The 26,781-nt window shown below is 39.4% G+C and overlaps 1 protein-coding gene across 10 annotated transcripts in view; it reads left to right on the forward strand.

Moving 5' to 3' along the window:
* Window positions 1-26,781, forward strand: part of CTNND2 (catenin delta 2) — a 631,056-nt gene that overhangs the window by 501,668 nt on the left and 102,607 nt on the right. For all 10 annotated transcript variants that reach the window (XM_027724249.2, XM_027724246.2, XM_027724247.2 and 7 more), the window contains one exon: window positions 3,363-3,546. In XM_027724249.2, the coding sequence (XP_027580050.1) occupies window positions 3,363-3,546 (184 nt within the window). The remainder of the gene's footprint in view (window positions 1-3,362; window positions 3,547-26,781) is intronic.

The raw sequence follows: 26,781 nt of genomic DNA on the forward strand, positions 1-26,781 counted from the left end.
ATAAATGTAAAAAAAAAAGGCAACCACACTTGTTTTTACTAATTAAAACCAGCAAAAAGCTAGGTATTTCAAGAATAGTAGATGTGCCAATAAAGCTTGCCAAGAACAGGTCATGAAAAGTGAGTGTAAATATGTTTATGAAGGTCCTTTAAATATGGAATTCCTTTTCATAAAGACATTCAGAACAAAATTTAAAGACGACTCTTTTCTTTAAAAAGTAGCATTTTTTAAATGAAAATAAGAACAGTATTCTTATTTCTGCTTTTTTTTTTTTTTGGTCTGTAGGTAAAGTCTCTCTGCCTCATGCAGATTATTTTAATGTGTTTTTTTATTAGTATGTGGATCAAAATTTTTCCATTAAACTGTGTAATCATCTTTGCAGACAGTTCCATATAAAATAATTTAAACATAAAATTGTATAACTGCAGTTTATTTTAAAGGGAAACCCAAAAATGTAGGTTGATTCCTGTTAATTACACTGCTCTGTCTAACCACAGAATGCTAAAGAAAGCCTTGAGCAAGTGGTGTTCTTGCTGCCTATATTTATAAATGTCTGTCCTAAGGTCTTCCTTCAGCATTTTCTGCTCCCTACCACTCAGACTTTTTTTGTAGCCTTCATACTTGTAACCACCTATATACAGTGATTATAATAATTTTTCTCTTTTGGTTGAAGACTTGATGGACATAAAGTCAAAACTCATTTTTGCCACTTGAGGCCAGGTATGGGGCCAAGCTACTGTCCTTTTGGAAGGAGACTAGGGAGGAGTAGGTTTGGATTCTAGAGAAGAGGACAAATGTTGGCAAGGGGAAGGTGATGAAGAGTCAGGCTTGCTCTTCCAGCTGCTCCTGGGAGGATGCTGGCCTAAAATAAAGACCACTCATTCTTCATAACCACATATTGCACTCCAGCTTCCCCAAGAACTAGTAGCTGCCCAGCAGCAGCAAGCTCTTGACACAGCACAAAAATCAAATGTGCTTTCCCAGCAAGTACACAAATATATACAAGGGAATGCCAAACCGCTCTCCATCATCTTCCAACAGTCCTGGCTCTCTGGGAAGGTCCCAGATGATTGGAGGTTGGCGAATGTCGCCCCAATCCACAAAAAAGGCTGCAAGCAGGACCCTGGCAACTACAGGCCTGTCAGCCTGACCTCGGTGCCTGGCAGGGTTATGGAGCAGATCATCCTCAGTGCAATCACACAGCACCTTCAGGATGGACAAGGGATTAGACCCAGCCAGCACGGGTTTAGGAGGGGCAGGTCTTGTCTGACCAACCTGATCTCTTTTTACGATCAGGTGACCCACCTGGTGGATGAGGGGAAGGCTGTGGATGTGGTCTATCTAGACTTCAGCAAGGCCTTTGACACTGTCTCCCATAATATACTCCTGGAAAAGCTGGTAGCCCATGGCTTGGACAAGTGTACCCTCTCCTGGATTAGAAGCTGGCTGGAGGGTCGGGCCCAGAGAGTGCTGGTGAATGGAGCTGCATCCAGCTGGCAGCCGGTCACCAGTGGTGTTCCCCAGGGGTCTGTGTTGGGTCCAGTCCTGTTTAATATCTTTATTGATGATTTAGATGAGGGGATTGAATCCATCATCAGCAAATTTGCTGATGACACCAAATTGGGAGGGAGTGTCGACCTGCTGGAAGGCAGGAGGGCTCTGCAGAGGGATCTGGATAGACTTGAGAGATGGGCTGATTCCAATGGGATGAAGTTCAATAAAGCCAAGTGCCGGGTCCTGCACTTTGGCCACAACAACCCCCTGCAGCGCTACAGGCTGGGCACAGAGTGGCTGGAAAGCAGCCAGGCAGAAAGGGACCTGGGGGTACTACTTGACAGGAAGCTCAACATGAGCCAACAGTGTGCCCAGGTGGCCAAGAAGGCCAATGGGATCTTGTCCTGTATCAAAAATAGCGTGGCCAGCAGGAGCAGGGAAGTGATCCTTCCCCTGTACTCTGCGTTGGTGAGGCCACACCTTGAGTATGGTGTTCAGTTCTGGGCCCCTCAGTTCAGAAAGGATATTGAGGTGCTGGAGCGGGTCCAGAGAAGAGCAACAAGGCTGGTGAAGGGACTGGAGCATAAGTCCTATGGGGAGAGGCTGAGGGAGCTGGGGTTGTTTAGCCTGGAGAAGAGGAGGCTCAGGGGTGACCTCATCACCGTCTATAACTACCTGAAGGGAAGTTCTAGCCAGGTGGGGGTTGGTCTCTTCTCTCGGGCACTCAGCAATAGGACAAGGGGGCACGGGCTTAAGCTCCGCCAGGGGAAATTTAAGTTGGATATCGGGAGAAAATTCTTTACAGAGAGAGTGATCAGGCATTGGAATGGGCTGCCCAGAGAGGTGGTGGATTCACCATCCCTGGAGATTTTTAAACGCAGATTGGACGTGGCACTGAGTGCCATGATCTAGTAAATGGACTGGATTTGGACCAAGGGTTGGACTCGATGATCTCGGAGGTCTTTTCCAACCCAATCGATTCTATGATTCTATGATTCTATGATTCTATGAATGGAAAGCAGGGTGTCTTTTGCTCCCAACAATTTCTTGCCTGCTTTCTGTGTCACACATCAGCAGTGACCTTGATCTTTGCAGCCGTGCTCAGAAAACTTTGGCTCTTGATTTCTCTTCCTTTTCTTTGGCACATTATGAATTGAAGGAGAAGGGGGTTTGATTTTTTTTTGAACTTCAGTAAATCTCCTTGTGCATTGCACCATTAAGCTTGTTTCTGTATAAAAACAATAATTGTCTGTACATTTGTATAGTAAAATATTTACAAAATGAAAAATTAGTTGTTGAAGGTTTGGATAATACCACACTGCTGTATCAGGTTGTGAGGAAAGTCTTTTTGCTTATAGTACCAACTAGCCTAGACAGTTACTTGCATTACATTGAAGATCACAGGGTGATTTTGTTCTCTCAATATGTATCTATGAACAGTGAAAGTTTTAGTATAAATCAGAACCTGTTTTCTGCTATTTGTTTTTATTAATTTTACTTACAAAGAAGATATCTGAAGACCAAGCCCTAAAAAGTTCCTTGTAATACTCCTTAATTTCATGTGTGCTTCACAACCTGTGTAGGCCTAGATCATAACCAGCTGCTCAGTTTTTAGGCTTAGCTCTGAGAAATTTCCAGGGTTGCTGTGACTACGTGTTGTGTATTCAAAGCTGTATTCCCACTGCAAAAGTGTGCAGGTATCAGTCAACCCTATTTACATGTAGTCTGGTTTATTCTTGACAGAAACAGCTTAATTAAGCACACCAATGCTGTGAAATACATTGTTTTGGTTTGGGTTTTTTAAAACAAAAACTATTTAAATTTATTTTTTTTTAATGTTAATTATTAGTACTTTCATTTCTTTGTAGGAGTTCTCTGGAATCTATCCTCCTGTGATGCACTGAAAATGCCAATCATCCAGGATGCCCTCGCAGTGTTGACCAATGCAGTGATCATCCCTCACTCTGGGTGGGAAAACTCTCCGCTCCAGGATGATCATAAAATACAACTCCATTCATCCCAGGTGCTGCGCAATGCCACAGGGTGCCTAAGGTGAGTACTGCAAAACATCTGCTCTACCTTGCTTTGGTTTGAATTGATATTTCTCATTCTTAGGTATCTTTAAAGTCAATGACTGGTGTGTATGTCAGCAAAGTTGATGACTTTCTGTGATGTAAACTTAAAGTTAGAAATAAATTAAAAAAGAAGATGCAGGACATTCAAAAACAATCTCTAGAAAGGCTGCTGGGGGTTTTCTGTTTTTCTTTTCTTAGCTGCTTTCATCCAAGCTTGTATATTACATATGTTTTCTTCCTTGTAGATTTGTCCTGTTTCCCCAATTGCTTAAGTGAAGTCAATATGTTCTCGCTATTATGCCCAATTTAATCAGCACAAAAAGTGAAGGTCATAAAGATGCTCACAAAAAGTAAGGTCATAAAGTTCCAGATGCCATTGCTGGAGTTATGATAAATATACAAAGTAGATTTTTTTCTACTCTGTGAAGATGAGAAGTTAATTTCAATAAGAGACCAACCAATTTAACATTGTACAACTAGAAGACTTAAATAGATCCTTAAAAAGTATGATAGTTATTTATGTTTATAATTGTATGCCAAACTTGTATATGCAATGCCAACATGCACTTATATAAATATGTGCAATTTGATCTGTCCATTCCTAAAAGTCCTGTAGATGTGAGAATAAAAATATGATGAGTAAGAAGAGTTTCAGTTCTGACAAAATCTTACTAAAAGATTGAGTCATAGCACTTTCTGAATTCCAATGCATATCATTTTCTAGAAATATTTTAGGATATTAAGCAAGTTCTTTCAAGCGTTGATTTTTTTTCTCCAGGTATATTAGAGAAAATAATCTGTAATCCATCTCAGAGACACATAAATTGGTTAGTTAATATTTTTACATGCATACAGGAAATAACACAGTGAATAGTCTGTATCAGTAATACAATCTGTTGTAAGCTGCAGCCAAAGCATACATCATCCATTGAAGAGTTAAATAAAAAAAAATAAATTGATAGGAGGCAAAGTGAAATAGCAGTATTTTTTACATATCTGTAGCAAGCACCTTTTTGTCTTTGTGGCCTTTCATCAAACAAAATTTCTCCCTTTCCAAAGTAGTATTTGAAAATTTTAAGGGAAAAAGTATTAAATATTATTTATATGTAATGAGAAGAGAATGAAAGATAGAAGGTACTAACTTATATACTGCAAATATACTTGTATTGGACAATGCAAATGTGATTATGTGAGTACCAGCTATCTTGAGGTATATGACTGAAGCCAGGTATTATTATCTGAGTTGTATTGACTGTGAAATGAGTATTGCATTCAAATCACTAGAAAAAAAGTTGTTCAAATCGCTGTGACAGAAGTTATTACGCAAAGCCCTGTACGACATTATACGTCTCACATTTCCAATGTAGCTCAGTTAAAGAGCTGCCTCTGAAAAGAAACATCTGTTATAAATTTGGGGCTTCACAGTACCCCTTCTCTGACCAAGCATGTCTGGTGTTGATCTCCCCACACCGTAAGCTCCATCTTCCTGTTATTTTTCCCAACTGCTTCTCAGGGACTGATGCTCATCCCCGATCTTGCAAATCTCAGTTCTTCCTACCTCATAGCTGATGGATTCATTTGCACACTGGTCTTGAAATCTTTCTTCTTTCTTTTTTTTTTTTTCTTGTGAGTGTATGTGCACGCCCATTTGCAAACTGATGTGAGCTTACTGTAGCCTGCATTCTGGGTCAGCCTGCGGACTTGGGGCCACATGAGAAGGGTACGTTGCCTAATCTAATACACACTGCTTTGCAGCAAGGCTTACTACCAAGTGCTTGATGGTATGCTGTCATAGCAGAATGGCTTCTGGTCAGCTCCTGCGAAATAAGCTCATATCTGCCTGCAAAAGACTGTGCATATTATAACTCTTGAGTCTTTCCCAGGTAGCTGTAGCAGCAGCTCAAATGCTGTCCTGAGCAGGTTGGTCTTCCTTCTAAAACCAGACCCTTCAATCATAGTATGGCTTTTTAATATCTTTCTAATATCAAACCCTCCCTATTTCCCAAAGGCACCTTTATGTCCTCCTAATGGCTTCAGATATTTATTTGGCCTCCATCCATCTTCTTAAGTTAGTTTCATCGCACTGAGTCTGTATGGATGCTCTTTGGCAGAGCCAGAACATTTGGAGAGGGTTGAAACTTACTGCTGCTTCACACCAGCGGGAACTTTCTTGTTTACCTTTCCCCAGTCGCTGTTGAAGATAAGCAAAATGTCAAGTTTGAGTTTTTACAGGAAAGAAAAGTGGAAACTGACTTCTAAGATAGTAACTGGATTCTTATGTTGAATTCATGTAATGTAATGGGACTGTAAGCTGGTGGAAACAGTGAATGACAGAAAAAAGTATCATAAAGTTCTGTGGAGATGATTGGAGTCTTGCATGTTCTGTTCTGGTAGTACTTTAGTGTACTTTAGCTAGCATTCCTTAAATAACCACCACCCTCAATAAATTGAACAGCTCTCACAGTTTCCACTTGGGACTAGTTACAAGTTTCGCATTTCCATTTAAAGATCTCACTTGACAAGGGAAGTAAATCAAGAAGATGTAATGTGGTTGCTGGCTCAGATAGTGCTGTGTTTATCTGGTAAATGGGAAATTCATTGTCATCTTCCACTGAAGAATTTTTTCTAAGACTCTGGTTTTTTTGTCCTCTGTTGTTTTCTTTTTCTGCTTTTGCTAGAGCTCATTTTTGAGGGGACACAGTTAAAATTCAGTTGCATCAGGTTTGTCAGTGACAGTATCAGAGGAAGAGTAGTGGTATTCAACATGCTTGACAAATGCTTCTGAATATGTAATGTTAACAGACTTTAGAGACATGAGGTTGTACTACATAGGTTTAATGCTAGTAAATATGCCAGGAGGATTTGGGTTTGGATTTTAATCAGTCTTCTGTGACTTTGATTGTCTGTGTATTCACTGCTGAAAAGTTTAAATAATATCTGAGAGGCGTCGTAATATAATCTATGCCATATACAATGCTAATAAGTAGTTTGCAATGATCGTTATACAGGAATAGTCAGATCTTTGTTTTGTGGTTTTTTCACTGCACACTATTATTCCTTCTGCTGATCTTCACCTTTCTCCATTTCTTGATGAGAATTTCTTATGCTTTTTCAATTAAAAAGTTGGTTATTAACTACAATTTTTAGTATTCCTGTCTGCTTATTCATTATCTTTCCTAACCAGTTACAGACTATAACTAATCTATAACTCAGGTCACCCAGTAATCCAACTGAAATCATTATGAGATCATACAAAAAACAGGAGCAACAACAGACTCTCTTTTCCTTTTATTTTCTCTGTTCTTTAAAGATGTTATTTAAAAACTGCACTTTGCATACTTTTCTGATTTGAAAAAGGAAAATAGTTTTAATACAGTATTGTATGAATTAATTTTACATAGCTTGAATGCTTTGAAATTGTTTTGATAATTCAGAGATCTAAATACAGCATTATACCTATCATTTATAAATTTAAATATCCATCTTTCATAAATTGCCAGACCTCAGTGTGACGTGTGCTTGAAGTAAGCACCCAATTTACTTGCCTCCCCACTGTGATGCTAGTACCTTACCTCATTAAGCTCTGGTAAAGTTTGACTTCTTTTTTTTCCTTTTGGATTTCAGCTGTGACTGCGTTATTTGTGCTCGGGAAATACCATATCTTTGGTTTATAGTTTCTGATTTACTTAAACTTATTAGGGATAGTCAGGTGAAAACCGAATTTGGAATCTCAGTTGTTTATGGGGGGTTACAATCTCTAACTGCTGGACTGATTTGAGCTCTGATTGGCCAATGGTGATGTGGGGATGATGGGGGACTTCCTGAGGTGCAGGTTGATGGAGAACTTCTGTCTTCTTTAAGCTGACTTCCAGCCCAAAGAGCTCAGCAGCATCTGCAAAGCAGGATGTTAAACGCTGCAGAGCTGCTTCTGTGTGGGCGACAAGGGCGGCGTCATCAGCATAAAGCAGCTCCCGGACAAGATGGTTTAAGGTCTTAGTATGGGCCTTCAGTCGCCTTAGATTGAATAGACTTCCATCAGTACGGTATCGAATGTAGATACCGTCCTGATCATCGAGGTCTGCTGTGGCCCTTTGGAGCATCATGCTAAAGAAGACGGTGAATAGGGTAGGTAGCCTCATCTCCTCGGATGGCAAGATTGACGGAGAGATAGACAACAGGTTAGCAAAGGCATACAGTGCTTTTGGAAAACTCCACAAAAGAGTATGGCGTAATAAACACTTGAAGAAAAGCACCAAGATCAGTGTTTACAAAGCCATAGTGTTGTCTACTCTCTTGTATGGTTCCGAATCATGGGTCATCTACCGCCACCACCTGCGACTCCTAGAACGCTTCCATCAACGCTGCCTCCGCACAATCCTAAACATCCACTGGTCAGATTTTGTGACCAACACATCTGTTCTAGAACAAGCAGCAGTCACAAGTATTGAGGCCATGTTGCTGAGAACACAGCTGCGCTAGGCGGGGCACGTCTCCAGGATGAAGGACCACCGCCTCCCTAAGATCTTGCTTTATGGTGAACTTGCCACTGGCTGCTGCAAGAGAGGAGCCCCGAAGAGGAGATACAAGGACTCCCTGAAACAACATCTCAGCCTTGGCCATATTGATCACCATAACTGGTCTACTCTGGCCTCCAATCGGGAGGCCTGGAGACACACCATCTATAACGCAGCTGCTTTTGAGAAAGCACACAGGATCACTCTCGAGGAGAAAAGGCAACGCAGAAAGAACCGTGTCTTGCAGAATATACCACCTAAGGAGTCTTTCTGCTGTGCCTTTTGCAATCGGATATGTCTGTCACGTATTGGCCTCATAAACCACCAGCATGCCTGCAACAAATGTGGATAGAGCCTTCCCAAATCTTCGTTCGCGAAGCCTAGCCTTGATGATGATGATGATGACAATCTCTAATCAGAAATTTAAAAATCAACAGGAGACACATTGCATAATGTTGTCTTAACCTGAAACTTCAAGCTTAGTTATCATAAAGCTATAGATCCCTGTCCAGAGACTTAACTGAAAAAAGTCCCAGGCAAAAATATTTTCAAGAGTTTTTGTCGTGATGTACAATCTGGTGGAACCTTGTTTTTCTCTGAATTTAAGATCAGTTTGAGTTAACAGAATATTATCTGAGGACTTTAAAGAATTTTAAGACTTTACTGGTTTAAAATTCTAATCTGGGTTTAGATGCAAAAAACTATGTTAGCTGTGAAGCCTTAATATCAAATGTTTTTAACTGTTTTGTTTGTGAATGATCTATTTCACAAACATTTACAGCTAATGCATTTTTCTCACCATCCTATTTCTCCTCCAGTTCTCTTCTAAGCACCCGAAGTCTATCGATTCCTATTCTTAGGACCTTCTGTAATCTGCTGCATACTGACAAAATGAGACATGGGGGCAGCTTAAAATAAATAGCACAGACTGTATTATTTATCATCTGTTTAGTTTCTAAAGAAACATACATGAAGACACATATGTATATGTGAAACATTTTTCTGAAAAGACTAAAATGATACATGTATGTATGTGCACGTGTATATGCGTGTTTATGTGTATGTGCATTCAGATATAGAAGGGCTGATTATGGGAGCTGCAATACCTTTCTGTCTTTACTGACTGGTACAAGCTCTGAATATTTTCTGTTGAGTATAAATGGAGCTGGTTTCATTCAGTAGGTCCAGGAGCTTTGCTGCTGATTTTATGATTCTCCTCCTATTAACAAAACAATCACATTTTGTCCATCCCTGCGGATTCTGTGGTGGATATAGAGATGCTGAACTTACCAACCCATCTTAGTACTTCCTATGCTTTTCTAGAGCCCAGGAGCTCTTCTCAGGCTGACCTTGCCATTTTGTCCAAAGCCCATGCTTTCTGTCAGAATCCAAAGTTAGGACAAAACTCAAATTAATTGTGTATTTCCGCTGGCAACCTACTCAAGGGAGGGACATTTGCTAAAAGCAGTTCCAGCAAACTAGAGACATGGGAGAGAGAAAACTACCTAGAGAGATACTGGGACAGGTTTATCTACTTCCAAATCCAAACTTGAAATTTTTCTTCCTCTTAACCTCTTCAAATCCAGTCTTATCCTACAGAAAGGAGTAATCACCGCTGTTCTTGTCTTTTTAATACATTTTGAACTATTAAAATTACAAAGCTGCTATAATTAACATCCAAGAACAATCAGATCAGAAGATTTGATGGCAAGTATCTAGCTTCTTTATGTGAAGGTAATGTGGTGAAACACATTGTATTTTGCATAATCTACCAAGTTGCACACCATTAATAAATTAAACCCCATTTGACCATAACTACAATGTTGAATCAAGTTAGAGAGTTCCTAAGCTTCAGGGTTATACTGGTGATACTGGTATGTCCATTGTGGAAAAACACACATGCTCCTGAGGGCTCTCCTCATCTTGAGAATTTCTCTGGGACCTGGAGTTGAAAGTCAGTGCAGAGGAAGGCCTTGTCAAGAAACCAAAGAAAAGCTTAGCTTTAGTGTCTTGATTTTTGTGACGTTCAATCCCTTTTCACTAAAACTTAAATTCTTACTAAAATTGTATCATTTTTGCACCGGGGTCCCGGCAATTACAAGCTGTGGAGAACACAGAGGGGCTAGTGTCAACTTTCCATTATTTTGAAGAAACCAAGAAGGGTCCCCGACATGTACTGTAGAAATAACTACCAGGTAATTTCCAATTTAATGTAAATGAAGGTATCTCGATCACAATTTCTACATCTTGTCTTTCCAGGTAAAAGCTGAATGGCATATTGCTTACTTTTAAATGTATTTGCTCAGAAGTTCTCTGTTACTTGTAGATGATGAATTTAGAAAAAAACTTTCTAGTAAGGTTGATAGTGCCTCCCATAGTATTTTATAGGAACGTACTTCACAGGAGGAAAAATGAACAGATGTTTCTTGTCTTTTAAAACAAAATAGAAAGGAGTAAACTCTAAGTTGCATTTGCCTAATGGCAGGCATTTTAAGCAGCGAATCAAAGATTAACAGAATGTTTTGGGTTGTAAGGCACCCTAAGGATTATCTAGTTCCAACATTCCTGCAGGGACACTTTCCTTTGACCAGGTTGCTCAGAGCCCCACCCAACCTGGTCTTGAACACTTCCAGGGATGGGGTATCCACCACTTCTCTAGGCAACCTGTTCCAGTGCCTCACCATGCTCACAATAAAGAATTTTCTCCTAACATCTAGTCTAAATCTCCCCTTTCTTGTTTTCCCCCTTTGTCCTATTGCTATCAGCCCATGTAAAAATCAATCTCCATATTTTTATAAACCCCTCTTTAATTGCTGAAAGGCCACAATGAGGCCTCCCTGTAACCTTTTCTTCTCCAGGCTGAACAGACACAGCTCTCACAGCCTGTTCACATAGGAGAAATGCTCCAGTCCTCTGAATGAGTGGATGTCAATACAAGATCCTAGTTTTTAGAAGCTCTTGAGTATTTCTAGACTATCACTGACTTACCAGGTCTGAAAATCATTTGTAGTTTTGATGATGTTGATAATGAGTTTGAATGTCGTATTGCAGGCCCCCCAGTTCAAAAACTTTCAGACAGGCTGCTTTCACGGGCATGCAAGATGTATTTCTAAAAAGGCCAAGGATTTCCACTAGCTCATGTAAATGTTCACAGCCATATTCCTAGTCTTCCAGCCACAAACCAAAATGGTAAAAATCACAGGGAATGAAGAGTCAGTCTGCTATGGAATGTGTATTTCACCTTTTCAAGAAGCTGAAAAGTCCAGTCCTGAAAAAAAGTCACAAACCAGTCTGAGAGGCCACAAAGATTGCATCCCAGATAAGCCTGAAGTTTCGAAGGCTAATTTCTGCAAGATATTAAAGAGATTGTTCCTTCTGGAATGCTACAGTTGTTCAGAAATATAGCTGAAATAAAAGTCTAGTGTTAAGACACAGGGGGAGAAAGATATTTTAGTATGAATAGATCATGTCCTCTGATTACTGCTGTAATATTTTTATTCAGAAAATACTCAAGGGAAAAGTACCAACAGAATTAAATGTGTAACTGTGTCAGACACTTAAACACCCCACTTTTTCTTCACAGTGTAGTTACTCCTACTTTGCATATTCATGAACAAATTTATAAAGTTTATACAAGGTCATACTGTATTAATTATAACTGTGGCATTCAAATAGCACTCTGAAGCTTAATACTTTTTCAGCATTCCTGGTAAAAGCATTATTTTAACATACCAAACTGATGCTACAAATTTCACATTGCTCTGGAAGTTCATTCTGGGCTCAAGCTGATTAAGATCTTAAATTTTGTTTCTAAAATAATGTTATGGAATGCTCCTTGTATTCTTTTTCTGGTCTGAAAAATAGTATAGCATGCCTCCAGACACTTTTCTCTTTCCTGTGCTTAAAAAAATACAATAAGCTTTGGTGGTTACTTCATTTTATCTGAGATGCTGAGCTACTCTGCAAAAATCTGCCCTCAAATGCAGAACAAACTCCCAATGTATTGATTTTGCACAGAGATAGCCAAAAAGTGATCTGTCAACATCCATCTTCAAAGTACTATTTATCTGATCCCTGGGCAATCAAGGAAACTCACTCATGTGTCAGACTTCATGTTTGGATACAAATTGGAAATACTGGACCTATATGTCAGAGTGTGCTAACTTAGGACCTAGCTGAAATTTAGTTCCTATTCTTCAATTAGCATCTCGTAACATGAATGTACATGTGTTTTTTTAGGGAAAAACCCCCAACAACTCGACCTGGTGTCATACACACATTTATGAAAAGAATGAATGTGCCTCAGTACCTTTTCTTGCATCTTATGATATTCTTAGGCTCAGCAACAATGACAAAATTACCAAGTGCCACCTCCTAGGCTGAATGGTCCTAGCCTTCGATGTGGGGTGTGTTAAATATCTCAAGTACATTTTGAATGACTGATTATTTTTCCAGCTTTTGGTAATTTTAATTCTTCTCAGGTTGCATGCCTGCTGGTTAGCTAGTGCCTAATGTGAAAATTAAATGTCCACTCATATTTGCATAGTTAGGTAGTGTTAATTCACATTTCCTTCTGTCAGAGGTTTAAGCTGTGTGGAATGCTTGGAAGAAAGTGAAATTGAATTGTGAAAAGGCTTAGACTTTGTGGGGTTTATTTAATTTCAGAACAGTTTTCATTTGTGCGGTAACAAGTGTTACCGTGGCAGACACTGTAATAAAGTATGATCTGAGTCTTGGTGTGCTGTTGACTAGATTTGAGCTGACTCCAAGCCCAGCTGACAATAACGGGTCTGCTTCTTGCTGTCCAGTGCAGAGCTGAATATCACAGTGGCACAACTGTTTTCTTCTTGAGAAGAGTCCCCTAAGCCAGTGTGGCACCGCATGTATTTTAGAGCATACCCATGCATTCACTGCATGGGAAGTTGAAGAGATGGAACCAGTTCTGTCTAGCCCCACCCCCCGCTACCAAAACCCAACCACAGAAACTCACTACACTGACTTTTCTCCTCCTAAAACTGTTTGGATTATTAGGCAATATGAAAGAGGGACATGTAAAAACCCAGCTCTGCATGGAGAAGGAAAGGCTGGGTGTACTTCTGCGACTTTCCCTCTTTATCTTATGATACGTGGCTTAAAATCTGAAGATACTTTGCTTAGGAGTGAGAAGGTCATTTGGTCTCTTTGCTCAGTCTGAGGATTTACAGTAGAGAGGTGTATTTGAGGTACTCTGAGCTTGCTTCATCCTTCTGGATAAGCCAGCCAGCATCATGGAGTAAGCATTTTATCACCTCCTTTCATTATGTTGTGGGCATGTGAACTGTTTCACTTCAGGCGCAAGAGTAATTAATGCCAACAACTCAAGTTGAGCCAATGCTCAAGTCTTTTCCCACAAGAAGGCTTTGACAGCATTCCACATGTCTACAAGTTGGTGAGCTACTGAGAGCTGGTGAGAAATGTTCTCCCATAATAACTGTAGCACTGAAGCCCTAAGGCCTGCAGTCCCTACTAACCACACTTACAAGCTTTGCTACTTTTATCTGTTTTGGAAATATTTTCCCAGGAGCCCTTCTGATGAAATAAGTAAATAAATAAAAATACAGCTCCTGAGGGGTGTGATAAAATAGGCTGCGAACTGCCAGGCCTGCTTAGTTTGCAGTCCACTCAGAATGTCTGAACTGAAGACCAAAAAGCAGAAGCTCATTTCTAAATGTCGTCTTTTGTGGAACTTTGCCCAGTAAATGTTGAGATGGCATTCTTATTGTCACTGCACATCTCCATACAGGAGTTTTAGCATTTTGTAAGTTGTTTTTTTTTTTTTAATCAGAGAGGACAATATAGTAAGAACACATTGATAAAGAAAGATGAAGACCATTACTTGCAATAAAATTGATTTCCCACTTTCTGAGGGGATTAGCAAAGTGGACAGTTAATTTGGGGATAAATTGAGGCTTCTTAAAGACTGAAATAAAAAGCAGGTGATGTCCTTCACTAATTCAGTTCAATTTCATCATTTTTATCCAATTTGAATACTTCTGTGAACATAATACAAACTAACACTCACACACACGGAGTGAGCAGGTTCTAAGCTCAGGCAAGGTATAAGATGATGCTGATTTCCAGCTGCTGCTCATTGATACACACACAGCCTTGTGGACAGTGCCTCAGAAAGGCAACATCAGCACAGGAGGAGAAGATTTTCATATCTTCTGCCAGAAAAGTCTGTGCTAAGTTTCTGTCTAATATGGTAAGCAAGGTGGAAGACTTCTCTCTTTAAAAATGAGTTAAAGATACTAGAGGTTTGTAGATTTTAGTGGGTTTTTTCCTACTGCCTTCCCTAAATTAGCTTCAGGTTGTATTTTCAAGTTCTTTATTACTGTTGGGAAAGTTTTCTTGGGAACGAAAAAACATGTTATTTTTAGCAAAAAGTAAAAAATCCAGTATTTTAACTGCCTAAGCATGTACTATGAAAATATTTAATATCTGCCTTATAGATTTCCTTTTACAAGAGCTTGTAGTGACAGGGAAAGGCGGAATGGCTTCAAACTGAAAGAGAGTAGGTTTAGATTAGATATTAGGAATAAATTCTTTACTGTGAGCACGATGAGGCACTGGAACAGTTGCCCAGAGAAGCAGTGGATGCCCCATCCCTGGAAGTGCTCAAGGCCAGGTTGGATGGGACTCTGAGCAACTTGATCAAGTGGAAGGGGTCCCTACCCACAGCAGGGGAGTTAGAACTAGATGATCTTTAAAGTCCCTTCCAACCCAAAGCATTCAATGATTCTATGATAGTATTTTTAGCTAGGATTGCTCACTACAGGCAGACTGTTTCAGTGACAAAGTACTTCTGAAGTATTTGTCCTAGTCTAGCTTTTTTACTTTCACAGCTCATTTCTTTTTGTCAGGTAGTCATTTATTATCGTTAGTTGGTTACAGCTTCAGCATTTTCTCTTGAAGGACAGTAGCATTGTGAAATTCCTCTTCCTCTTCCCCTGCTGTCATTCATCCATCTTTATATCTGATTTAATGTGTGTAAAAGAACAATATTTGGAAAGTGTTTCAGAAGAGATAGTCATGAAAGGGCACAATCTAAGTATTATGTATGTACAAATGTGAATTTGGGGTTTTATTTTTAATCCCCTAATTAAGTAAAAATACCTGATACAATAGATAATAAAAATATTTATTTACAAAACAAATTATTTAATTCCCTGGGTTCACTTTATATAATTTATTTGTGTTGAGGAAGTTTTTCAGTAGACTGGTCAAATTGATTGATTTTGATTTTGATACCTGCTGACTTTGGTAGCCAGACTTCATTCTAAGGAGTGTCTTCTAATTGATGCAAATATGAGAAAATGTGCAACATTGTTTGCACTTTTGGTAGTCACTTAGGGTTAGCTGCTGGTGCTAACAGCCTGGTTGCTCTCCAGGCTGCTCAGATGAGCACTTGGAGTCAGTGAGTAGCGAGATCTAAAGCTGCCTGGCTTTGGGCACAGCTTGTGACCTCAGAAGTGTTGAACTTCTGTAACGCCACAGAAACAAGGGAGATCTCATTTTTAGGTAAGAAACACAGTGGGATGTCATCCTTTTTATAGCCCCTGTGATAAAGGGAGCACAGCACAGCACAGCACAGCACAGCACAGCTCTGTTTACATTTACCTACAGTATGATCAAGAGGCAGAAACAAATATTTGTGAGTTTATATGAACATTTGCTGTTCACAAGAGAAGGATCAACTGGGACAAATTTAAGAGAAGAACCAACTGGGACAAATTCAAGAAGGAGGGTACAGCTTTGTTAATTTAATATCAAGGACAGTGAGGTAACTAGGATGATGTCTTCTATACTAGACATGAATCTGTTTTGAAAACAGTGTAGTCCTCCTTAGCCCACTCTCAGTGTCACCCTTCCCTGTCACTAGGTTACTGAGGACAACTGGTCCACACACAAGACCTAAGATCCACCAGCAAAATCAGCAGGAGCCTGGCTTCCACGGAGATCACCAGCTCTGAAATGGGGAAGAGGGAAATTCAGATGAACAATGCAATTTTCTGAACTGAAATTTCATACAATTTGCAGCAGTGACATGGGAATTTTTAATTGTTTTTACAGCAACAATGTATTTGCTTTCTTTGTTTCCTTCACCTTTGAGAGGACTGTTAGTTTTGATTTTGCCTTCAATTAGATTAAAGAAAAGGGAACTAATAGAGTATTTGGGCACTGAATTAATCACAGATTTCCCAGTTTGTTTTTTTTTTTAATTGAGTATTTTTTTAATAAAGAGAACAGGGGTACCCAAAGTTAAGTAGACAGCATTTCCACCTTGGAGGCATTCAGGGAAGTAATCTCCTTCCTTTGATTATAAAAGCAATTTATGACTTGTTTTAGGTGTCTTATTTGACTAGACACCTGAATGAAGTGCTGCTTGTTCAGAGGCATACTACTGCTGTATGTCACGTTTGTGTATGCATGGATGATCTGTAAATTATCAGTTTGTTTTACTATTTGTTCACCTGAATATATAAGTACATTAAACACTGCTAGTATTATTATCTATAATGAAAACACATAATTACTCGCTAATAAAACAGAAAGATCAGTGTGCATCTGTGTGGGAGGTTGTATGTATTTATAAAATTTTCTTTTCTTTGGTACTCTTTGACCTGAATACCAACAGCAGTTGATATTATTTCTTTTAAGAAAGTGGAAAGTGATTGCATTAGCACAAACATTTTATTCTAGAATTGTGGCTCTACATATCATGAAATACATGGAAAGCATTAGCTGATTAATTATCCCCATAATTCTCCAACATATCTCTCTCTAGACTATAATACATGCAGTATTACTTCTACCAGGGTTACATTTTGCCTGACCTTATGGCAGACATACAATGTAATTACTAAATGGGGGGTAATTTGTGTAAACAAATGTTAGTTTTTCATAGCATGAGCCCTATCATTATGTTTTATTGCTAGTGGATGTGTTATGTAGTCAGCCGTTCTTCAGGGGCTTGGGTAGATCATTATTGTAAATTATCTTTACACTATAAACTCTAAGGATTTAGATGTTACAAAGTAAAAGTATCATAATCCCTAGATATGATTTTTGTTTCCTCTCCTACAAATATGTGAGAACTCTAATTGATCATGCTTTAGCAAAATAAATATATTTCACTTCATATGAAGGTATTCTGGTTATTTTCTAGTTAGTACACAGAGTTTGGGGAGTGCTAATGCAAACCACATCTTGTGCTATCAGACATAATAGGTAAAAAAAAATGCAGGAACTTGAATAGATTTAATACTTTGATAACTGTCATGTGCTGACCTTCATCTATCAAAAACCTTTGAGGTAGCTGCCATACAATAAAAGTAATTGACTTCCATTGCTCCTTATAATCCAAACTAACCTAATAGCTCCCATTCTTAAATCAAGTGCAGGAATGTGTTATGAGGAGAACAATAAACTATCCTCCAATTTTCTTCTCAGTTTCAAATAGTACTAATAATAACATTTCATTCTTTCCTTATTTCTTATTCTTATATAATGAAAGAAAGGAGATTGATCATGTTTACAGTGACATTTGAACAGCTGGAGTTTTCATTGGTGCAGACATGCAGCAGTATTGGGAATATGACTCTTGGCATGCATCTAAGCTTATTCATTCCTTTCCTGCTTAATCATTTCACATTTACTCCTCTCTGTTGGAGGTCTGTCCTTGTGCTATTCATTTTTTTGAAGTTCCTGTGTTCAGTGAGAAACAAACTACTAACGTGTCTTATCAATAATAAACATTTGTTCGTGCTCAAAATCTGCAGTGAGAAACAGAATGGTTTCCAGGAGATGCCACTTTCAAGTTTGTTCTGCTCTTTTCATAGAGTGGATTGAATTTAGTGGCCTTAGCACAGTTCCTCCTACTGTCTCACTCAAAGAAGTGCTACTGTTGCCAGCCCTTGATACCTAGGCAGGAAACAGGAATGATGTCAGCAGTAGAACTGGAAGGTAACTTGCAGCACTGGGTAGGTGTACCTGCAGCAGGTTCATATCAGCACGTTCAGCCAGCAGTAGACTATTTCATTTGGTATAAACCTCCCGTGGGCCTGGACTGTGCATTTAAATTGTTATTCTCAATTGTAGTGGCATACTTTCCATTTTAACTTTGTTAACTATACCTACCTAGGCATTTGTTAACCATATGTTAACCATACCTACTTACCTTTGATCATTCCTCCTGACACCAGCACCAGTCACACATTCAGTGCATTTTGAATCCTCTGTGGAGCAGTTTCAGAGCTGAAGGGTGTACACTGAATTAAAAAACAAATAAACAAAAAAACCACCACAACAAAAATCCCTAAACAATCAACTTGTTGGGAACTTGGGAACATATCATACTGCTGTACAGAAATTATAGCAGAACCCTTTCTTGGGTAAACAGAAAGCCTCCTGAAAACACGAGAAGAGACGAAGGAGTAGAAAGCAGAACAACAAAGGAGTATGTAAAGCTGCATTTGGGGATAAAATGAGGAAGATCAAAGACCGGCTGGAGCTAACTAGGGACGTAAAAGGTCACAGCAGGGAATTTTACAGTCATATGTATTCTGAAAGGTGAAAGAAGTTGGGGGGAATGTAAGTGCATTACTGCATGGAGAAGACAAATCAGTGATGGACCAAAGGGAAAAGACCGAAGAACTCATCACTGGTTGTACCACAGTCTTATCAGGCAAATCCTGCTTCTAGACTCCTGTACATTCCAGCATGTTTTAAGAAGGGCAAGGAGAAGCTAGCCATGGGCAAGCAACAGGGTAAGGACTATTTGGAGAACTTATGTATATTCAGATCTGTGACACTGGATGGAATTTACCCAAGGGTACTGCAAGAAAAGCTGATTGATACAGTTGTGAGGCATCTGTCATGCTGGTGTTTTGGGGAGGTAACTGAGAACTAGAGAAAGGCTAAAAATTTATCTGTCTTTGAGGAGAGCAGAAAGGGCAATCTGGTGATCACCTTTACATCAAACCCTGGAAAAACTATGGAGTATGACTTTTTAGAATCCATTTCAAAACATATGAATGTGGAACAGTTAACATGGAGTTACCAGTGCCAAATCATGTTTAATGAGTGTCGTTGCCTTCTGTGATAAAGTGTTTGGCCATGTGGATGAAGAGAGAGCACTGATATAATACATTATCCCTTAACTGTTTTATCAGTACAGGCTGAAAACCCTCTGACTGAGAAGGACCCCTTTTGAAAAGGAACTGGGGCTTATAGAGGACACCAAAACCAAATACAAGCCAGCATTGTGTTCTCATCATGTATATGGCAGATTGGGGTACATCTGTGACCAGCAAGTCTGTGGAATATTTTCTCCCTTTACTCAGTACTGCTATGACTACCTTTGCAAAACAATGTCCAGCTTTGGGAATGCCCCAGTCCAATAATAATTCTCAGAAAATGGAGAGGGTGCAGGGAAGAAGTCACAAGTTTCACCTTGGAAGGTTCAAATTGGACATTACACTTTATCAGGAAGGTAGTACAACACTGGAACAGAGAGGTGGTAGAATGTCCATCATTTGATGTCTTCAAGGCTCTCCAACAAAACTACTGACCTTGTCTGGTGTTGATATAGTCCTTCCTTGGGCAGCAAGCTGGACTTGGATGACTTCCAACCAACATTTCTGAGATTATGTGAGTGACTCCAGAGTTTCAAGTCAAGCCCCTGGAAAAATAGGAATGCAGAAATTGCAAGCTCTGAGACAAAATCTGGAACAGAACAAAATTCCCTTACTTCCTTTCCCATCTCAGGGCCATGGAGCACTTGCTGACAGAGTCAAGTAGGCTAATAGAAAACAAACCCTTCTACAGGGTAACCATCATTCACTTCAAATGAGTCTATCCCATGCGGTGGATGCCACGTGAGGGCTGTAGGGGTGAAAAGCGACAGAGGAGGCAACCTATCACGGCCATTCTGTAAAAGGGGATTGAATTACAGTTGCAGAGGACAGCTTACTTTAGGTATTACTTAAGTTTTCAGTGCTAGACTTTCTAACTGTACTGTTCTATAAAGCATTTTATAACTTGTAATGATGAACTGATTAGCAATTGCAAGCATGATTACTTTCAAGTGTCAGCCAAACAGCTAGAGAAAGATTTTTATTTGAAAATCTTTTTTCAATGATGGTAGTGTAGGTTAATCAGTGTTAATTTGAGTTATTTTAATTTCTGTTAGGACTAATTGTAAATCATAGAATAGTTCATTAAACAAATAAATAAAAGAAGTGGTATTTTAATGGGATTTAAAATTGAAATTTGTAGTTACAACACTGGATGTATGTAATTAGTTGTTTGTTTAAATAGACAATCTCAGAATTGCAGTTGCAAGCTGCTTTTCATAATTCTTTAAATCAAGATGAAATTACAGTCAGAAAAAAAGTATTGACCATTACAAAGTGGCTAAAGTGCCATATGCAAATCTCTAAGTTCAATAAAATCCCCTCAAAATTGTGATCAAACTTTAAAATTCTATGCAAGATATTAATATTATAATTTTTGAAGAATGGAGATAGGGGAAACCCAATGGATTTTTCTTTAATTAATTCACTTAATTAATACAACTTTGGGACATTTAGGTTGTCTTATTTTTCAAAGTCATTGATAGCTCCATATTTTTCTGGAATTCTCTCAAACTGTGTACTGAATATTTCTGGAACTCTCTGCTGTTTGCTCACGGTGACCTCACCATTGGTCTAAATAAACAAAGATGACTGCACTTAATCTGAAGTTTGAAAGTTTATGCTTGCTACTGCTGTTCTTTGTGGTATTAATAGTAGTGACCAACTTCTCTGGCATTGCAAATTTTTTTGGCTGTCATGCTTCATTCAGTTAACAGGGTAGATTTTTAAATCAAGTTTACAATCTAACAGGCTGTCTGACTCTTCTGGGGCAGGTTTTAGTGCCACTCTTCAAGTGGAGTTTGGGTTACAAATATGTAACCTAAGTGATCTAAAGCACTTTTATTTGGGGAGGGAGGATGGGAGGCATACTGATAGTCATGACATGATTACTGTAAGAGGCTATAACAGGTAGCAAAGGCAGGCGTATGAGGTTTTGTTGTCTGAATTATAAATGTTTAATTAGGCATGTTCTGAGGAATGATTTCATGGTGTGGATTGAATTTCCAGCATTCACCTATATGCATGCGAGTGGTTTTGGCTCTAGCCATCACAGCAGTACCAATGCCTGGCAGATGCAGTATTTACAGCAGCCCAGCACATCTACAAAAGGTGTGGGTAAACATCAAAGTTCACGTTTTCCATCTGCCAGGGTGCTGATTTCCATGCAGATTCTCAAGAGAGCAGATGGCATGGATGGCAGTGGTGTTGCGTGGCTTAATACCATGATGCTGAGGGCAACATTGTAGACAAAATGATAAGACAAGAGTGCAGATATGGTTAGTGAGAAGTAGGCTTAAAGATTAAATTGCAGCTGGGTTACTACTTGTTTGTTTTAACCAAGAGTTTTGTCTTAGGAACTTGTCTACATTGTGGAATAGCAGAAAGCAAAGAACTGCAGAATCGTTTTTTCTCAGTAATTGTCCCCGTGAATACTTCAGGGCAGACCACGTATCTGCAGAGGAAGTTTGTGCAGGATAAATACTGTATATGAAATACAAACAACTTCTTCAAAACTTTCTCCAGCAGAAGAGTCCATACAGTGCCCGAATGTTCCTGGTGTGTTTGGTGGCACCCATTGGTGCCAGTGGGTGTTTCTGGAGTGCAGGTGTACAGGTCTTCCCTTCATCTGAACACTGGTGTAGTTTCATACAGCTAAGAAGTCTGTTCCCAAAGCTGTGCTGAGAGACACATACCTTCTCCCAGAGTCCAAAGATGCAAGGAGAAGTGCTGTACCCAGCAAAGCCCAAATCGTAGTCTGATCCTGATTACAGTAAGGGAAGAGAAGGTGAGCCTCAGCTGAGGCCCCTCCAGTGCCTCTACCTCACATGGTGGATAAGTAATTGGCTGGATGGACGCAGACAGGGAGTTGTGGTTATTGACTCTATCTGCACGTGGAGGCTGGTGATGAGTGGTGACCCTCAGGGCTCTGTCGTGGGACAGGTGCTCTTTAATATTAGTGAGATGAAGTGCACCCTCAGCAAATTTGAAGATGACACGAAGCTGAGCAGTGCAGTTGACACAACAGAAGGATGGGATGTCTTTCGGGGGGACCTGGACAAACCAGAGAAGTGGGCCCAAAAGAGCCTCACAAAGTTCAACAAGTCCAAGTGAAAGGTGCCACACCTTTTTTAGGGCAATTCCAGACATGAGTACCGACTGGGAGAAGTCATTGAGAATAGCCCTGCCAGGAAACACTCAGGAGTTCTGATGGTTGAAAAGCTGGACATGAGCCAACAGTGTGTGCTTGCAACCCAGAAGGCAAATGGTATCCTGGGCTGTATCAAAAGCAGTGCAGCTAGCAAGGCGAAAGAGGTGACTCTCTCACACTGCTCTTCTGTGGTCAGGCCCCGCCTGGAGCAACGCATCCAGCTCTGGGGCCCCAACATAAGAAGGTCATGGACCTGCTGGAACCAGTCCAGAGGAAGGTCATGGAGATAATCACAGGACTGGAGCAATTCTCCTATGAAGACAAGCAGAGAGAGCTGGAGTTGTTCAGCCTGAAGAAGAGAAGGCTATGGGGAGACATTATAGCAGCTTTCAAGTACTTATAAAATGCTTATAAAAAAGATGGAGAGGGACACGTGGTGATAGGACAAGGGGGAACGGTTTTAAACTAAAAGATGGGACATTTAGATTAGATGTTAGGAGGAGATTCTTTACTGTGAGGATGTTGAGACACTGGAACAGGTTGCCCAGAGAAGCTTTGGATGTCCCACTCCTGAAAGTGTTCAAGGCCAGGTTGAATGGGGCCTTGAGAAACCTGGTCTACTGGAAGGTTCCCTGCCCATGGTAGGGTGAGTTGGAACTAGATGATCTTTAGGATCCCTTCCATCCTAAGCCACTCTATGATTCAATGGTATGGGAGGGTGTAAGGTGCTCAGCAATGTAACATTCCATGGAACGCAATCCACAGGATTAAGAGGAAAATACAAGACTGATGTAACCTTCTAGTTTGTGCTTATGTAAATTTACATGAGCAGCTGATTTTAAACATGACACAGTTCCAGCTTTTGGTTTATTGAGGAGCTGAGATGCATATACTTTACATTTGCAGAGACCAGTGAATTTCAGCCTAGTGCCATTAATTATGCAGGTCTTAGGGTGTTCAGAGTAATAGACCTTTAACTAAAATTGTTGCCCAGCCTTTGGTGGGTGATCAAGCCAGCTCCAAGGCTAAGACAAGAAATCCAAGCAATGAGCCAAAACCAGGGCTGAGGACCAGCACTGCTGCAGCATTCCTGGGACAGGGACATGGCTCCAGGCTCAGGGTCCTGGGCTGTGGGCACTGGTGTGTCAAGTTTGCAGGTGAGAAGGTAGATATGTAAAAAATGAGGTAAATCAAAGAATAAAGAAGTGGTAGGAATTTCTTCAATTATAATTAATAAATTGCTGGGTAATTCTGCCTTTCTCTGTGCAGTGTCCGTAAATGAATCAATTCATGCAAAACACACAGGTAGTTTATCAGTTACAATCACATGAGCTTTCTGTATCCCTTGTGCTCTGGGCAGAAAGATATCTCAAGCACAAGGAACTGAACACTGCAATACTTGATTCATATACTTGCCATCTTGATGGAGTGTCATTTTACCAGAGCCACCTGTTAAGAAAGGAAAAAAAAATCCTCTAGTATTTGGTATTAGCATATGTATTTCAGCAAGGTTTGACAATGGAAATAGCTCTGAGCTGGGGAATAAGTGCTGAGCTTTCTAAAATTGTATTAAATAATTTGCAGTCTTTAAACCTAATGTAGGAAATTTTAGCGTAACTCAGAGAATTGTGTTTGCAGTGTTCTGGAAGAAGCTATGTTTTTCAGTAACTGACAATTAACTGAGAATGGTAAAATAATAATCACAAAATTAGAATGCTTATTCATAAAAGAAGATAAAATACACCTTTATAAACTCTAATTATCTTTTTGATAATTTGTTCTGATTAACACACTAAGCATACAAAGGATGAAACTTCTCCCAGGCATAACACCACTGCAGTCAAAGCACTGTTATAGAGGTGAGGTTTGTACGTGGAGTGTGTTGTAAAAGCAGGTCACATGGCAGCAAGTCTGATGGTGCTGAATATCTCTTGCTTAGGGAATGCTTTGCTGTCAATTAAAGAGTAAAACCAACTACAGAAATTCCTCGATGTGGGAGTACTTATCTAGAGACTGAGGCTGAAGGTTGCCACAGCATCAGTAACTTTGTACTCAAAACCAGCTCTCAACTTTTTCTGGTTGCTCAGTTTGCATAATTTTCTCCCCACTCTTTTTTTTATTTTTGGTTAGTCATGGGTTTCTAGAACACAAATGTGCTCTGTCGCTTGGCACAAGAAACAGTAAAACCTCCATATAAGGGGAGACTTGATGGAAATAGGATGCACAAAGGTGATCATAAGATAAAGAACACAGTGATTCTGCAGAAACCTTTACTCAACTGGATACACACAGCTCCTGCAAAGTATATTTTTTGAGGGAGATGAAAGGTTGAGGGTGAGATGTCCTCTTCTTTCACTGCATACAAGTGTTTTGGTGCAATCTGTAGGAAGAATCAGGATGAGGCAAATACAGTAACATGCTAAGTGCATATCTTGGCAGATGAAAGGGTAAAAATATCTGAAGCATAATAGTACATTTCATGGCCAAGGAAATGACCAAATAGAGAGTCTGCTACTCATACAAGAGTTTCATGAGCATCTTAAGGCACCAATGGGAAGTTTGAATTTGGCATTTAGTTTAACAGGAATGAGTGAATTGACTAAAAAGGTACGTGTTAAAATTAAAAGGAAAAAATTAAATCTCTGATAATAAGTAATATCTACCCCGTAAGCAATTCCTGTGACATGCAAGACAGCTGGGCACCAAAACAGGGCAGTGTAGGATTTTGTAAGAAGTTTGTTCGGGCAGAAGATCCAAGTTATCAGATGCCATCCCTGGGGTATAAGCCAAGGGGTAGAGAGCATCAACAGTAGTGCTAGTAGCAGAGAGTGTTTGTTCATGTTTTTACATGGCATGGTCTAGGCAGGGATAAGTAAGGTTGTGGTAGAGTGATTCCCTTCTTTTTTTACAAGTTATTTCAAGCAGCAGTGATGCACAGTGACTCATTAGGCTGAAGGGCACACTAGAGGGTCAGTTCTTTCATCATCTCTCAGTATGCACATAAAGACATTTGGAAATATGATGATGTGACATAATCTGAGGTAGGATACACACTCTGGCAATTTCAGGTTAACTTTCATGAAAATAGGACACGAACATACATATTTATTTCTTATGCTGAAGGCACATTTAGACAAAGCGTAAGAATTCTAATTTATTATGCATCACATTATATATTTTTTTACAATTAGGCAATTTATGATAATGAGATTTTTTTTACAGGTATTTAGCTGAAAAAATCGTAACAACTGTGAGATGCTATTATTGGGAAGCAGCATAGATGCCTTGATGTATTTAATGGAGTTAAAGCATAAAAATAAGGGAATTGAGGGGAGAGATTGTTCTAGAAATGATGAAACACAGTTTCAAATCAATGGTATCATATAATGAGTTATATAACTAGAGAGAAATAATATGAGCAAATAAATGAATTTTGAGTTGACTGAAAATTTTGAAGGAAGTGCAGGTAATATAAAGCATGTGGATAACGGCAGTGAAAGAAAAGGTAGAACTAATATACTAGTAACTAGTCTAGACTAGGAACAGGGAGAAATTACATATCAGGCAGCATTTCTAAAGTTATTTAGATTGGTAGAAGAGAAAGACCCCTCTCACATCTGGAGAAAACCTCCAGCCAGAGAAATGTCCATGGCAGTCAATTCACTGAAGAGATCAGCATACACGCAGCTGAAAACATTTGCCTTCTACTTTTCTATGTTATACTGTAATTTGCTTTGTTTCAGTTAGAGTAGTATTTCATACTTTCTGATATTCTAATGAATGTTCTTCTTTGTGACTTCTTATCATCTGCATTAATTTTTCTGAGTAGCTGATCAGAAAGAGGTGAACCTAACAATCTAATGAACTGATTGGTGTTGTAATTAATTGTGCTCATCTGATTAGTCAACATCCAAAGCTAATTTAGCCTCCTGTCTTCTCAAGGCACTGCACTGATAATGGTTTTTCAAGGCTGGTACAGGAAGGCACTTGAAACTCAGATGTGACAGGGAGATTGCTTTGTAGGTTAAGGGAATCATCTTAACTGAGCAATCATGATACTATTTGTTTGTTCCTCCAGGTTGATAGGATTGCTTATTACTTTTTTTTTTCTGGAACATAATCTTTATTCATAGGATTTTGAGACAGGTAACTTTGCTAAATATAGCTATTTACATTGTTTATGGTCTAATTTTTGCGATTATCTTTTTCAGTGAACTCTAAAACCAAAGCAAAAAAACTGTATAACCTTCCAATACTTTGATTTATAAGACCCAAGAAGAAGTACGTTACTAATGGTGTTTTTAAATGTTTCAAACTTAAGGTCACAGGCAAACAGACTTACGAGCTTTAGTGCCTACCAAAGTATATTGAAA

The sequence above is a fragment of the Pipra filicauda genome, unplaced genomic scaffold, assembly GCF_003945595.2.
Source record: "Pipra filicauda isolate LSUMZ 115617 unplaced genomic scaffold, ASM394559v2 scaffold39_size4671491_pilon, whole genome shotgun sequence".
NCBI lineage: Eukaryota > Metazoa > Chordata > Aves > Passeriformes > Pipridae > Pipra > Pipra filicauda.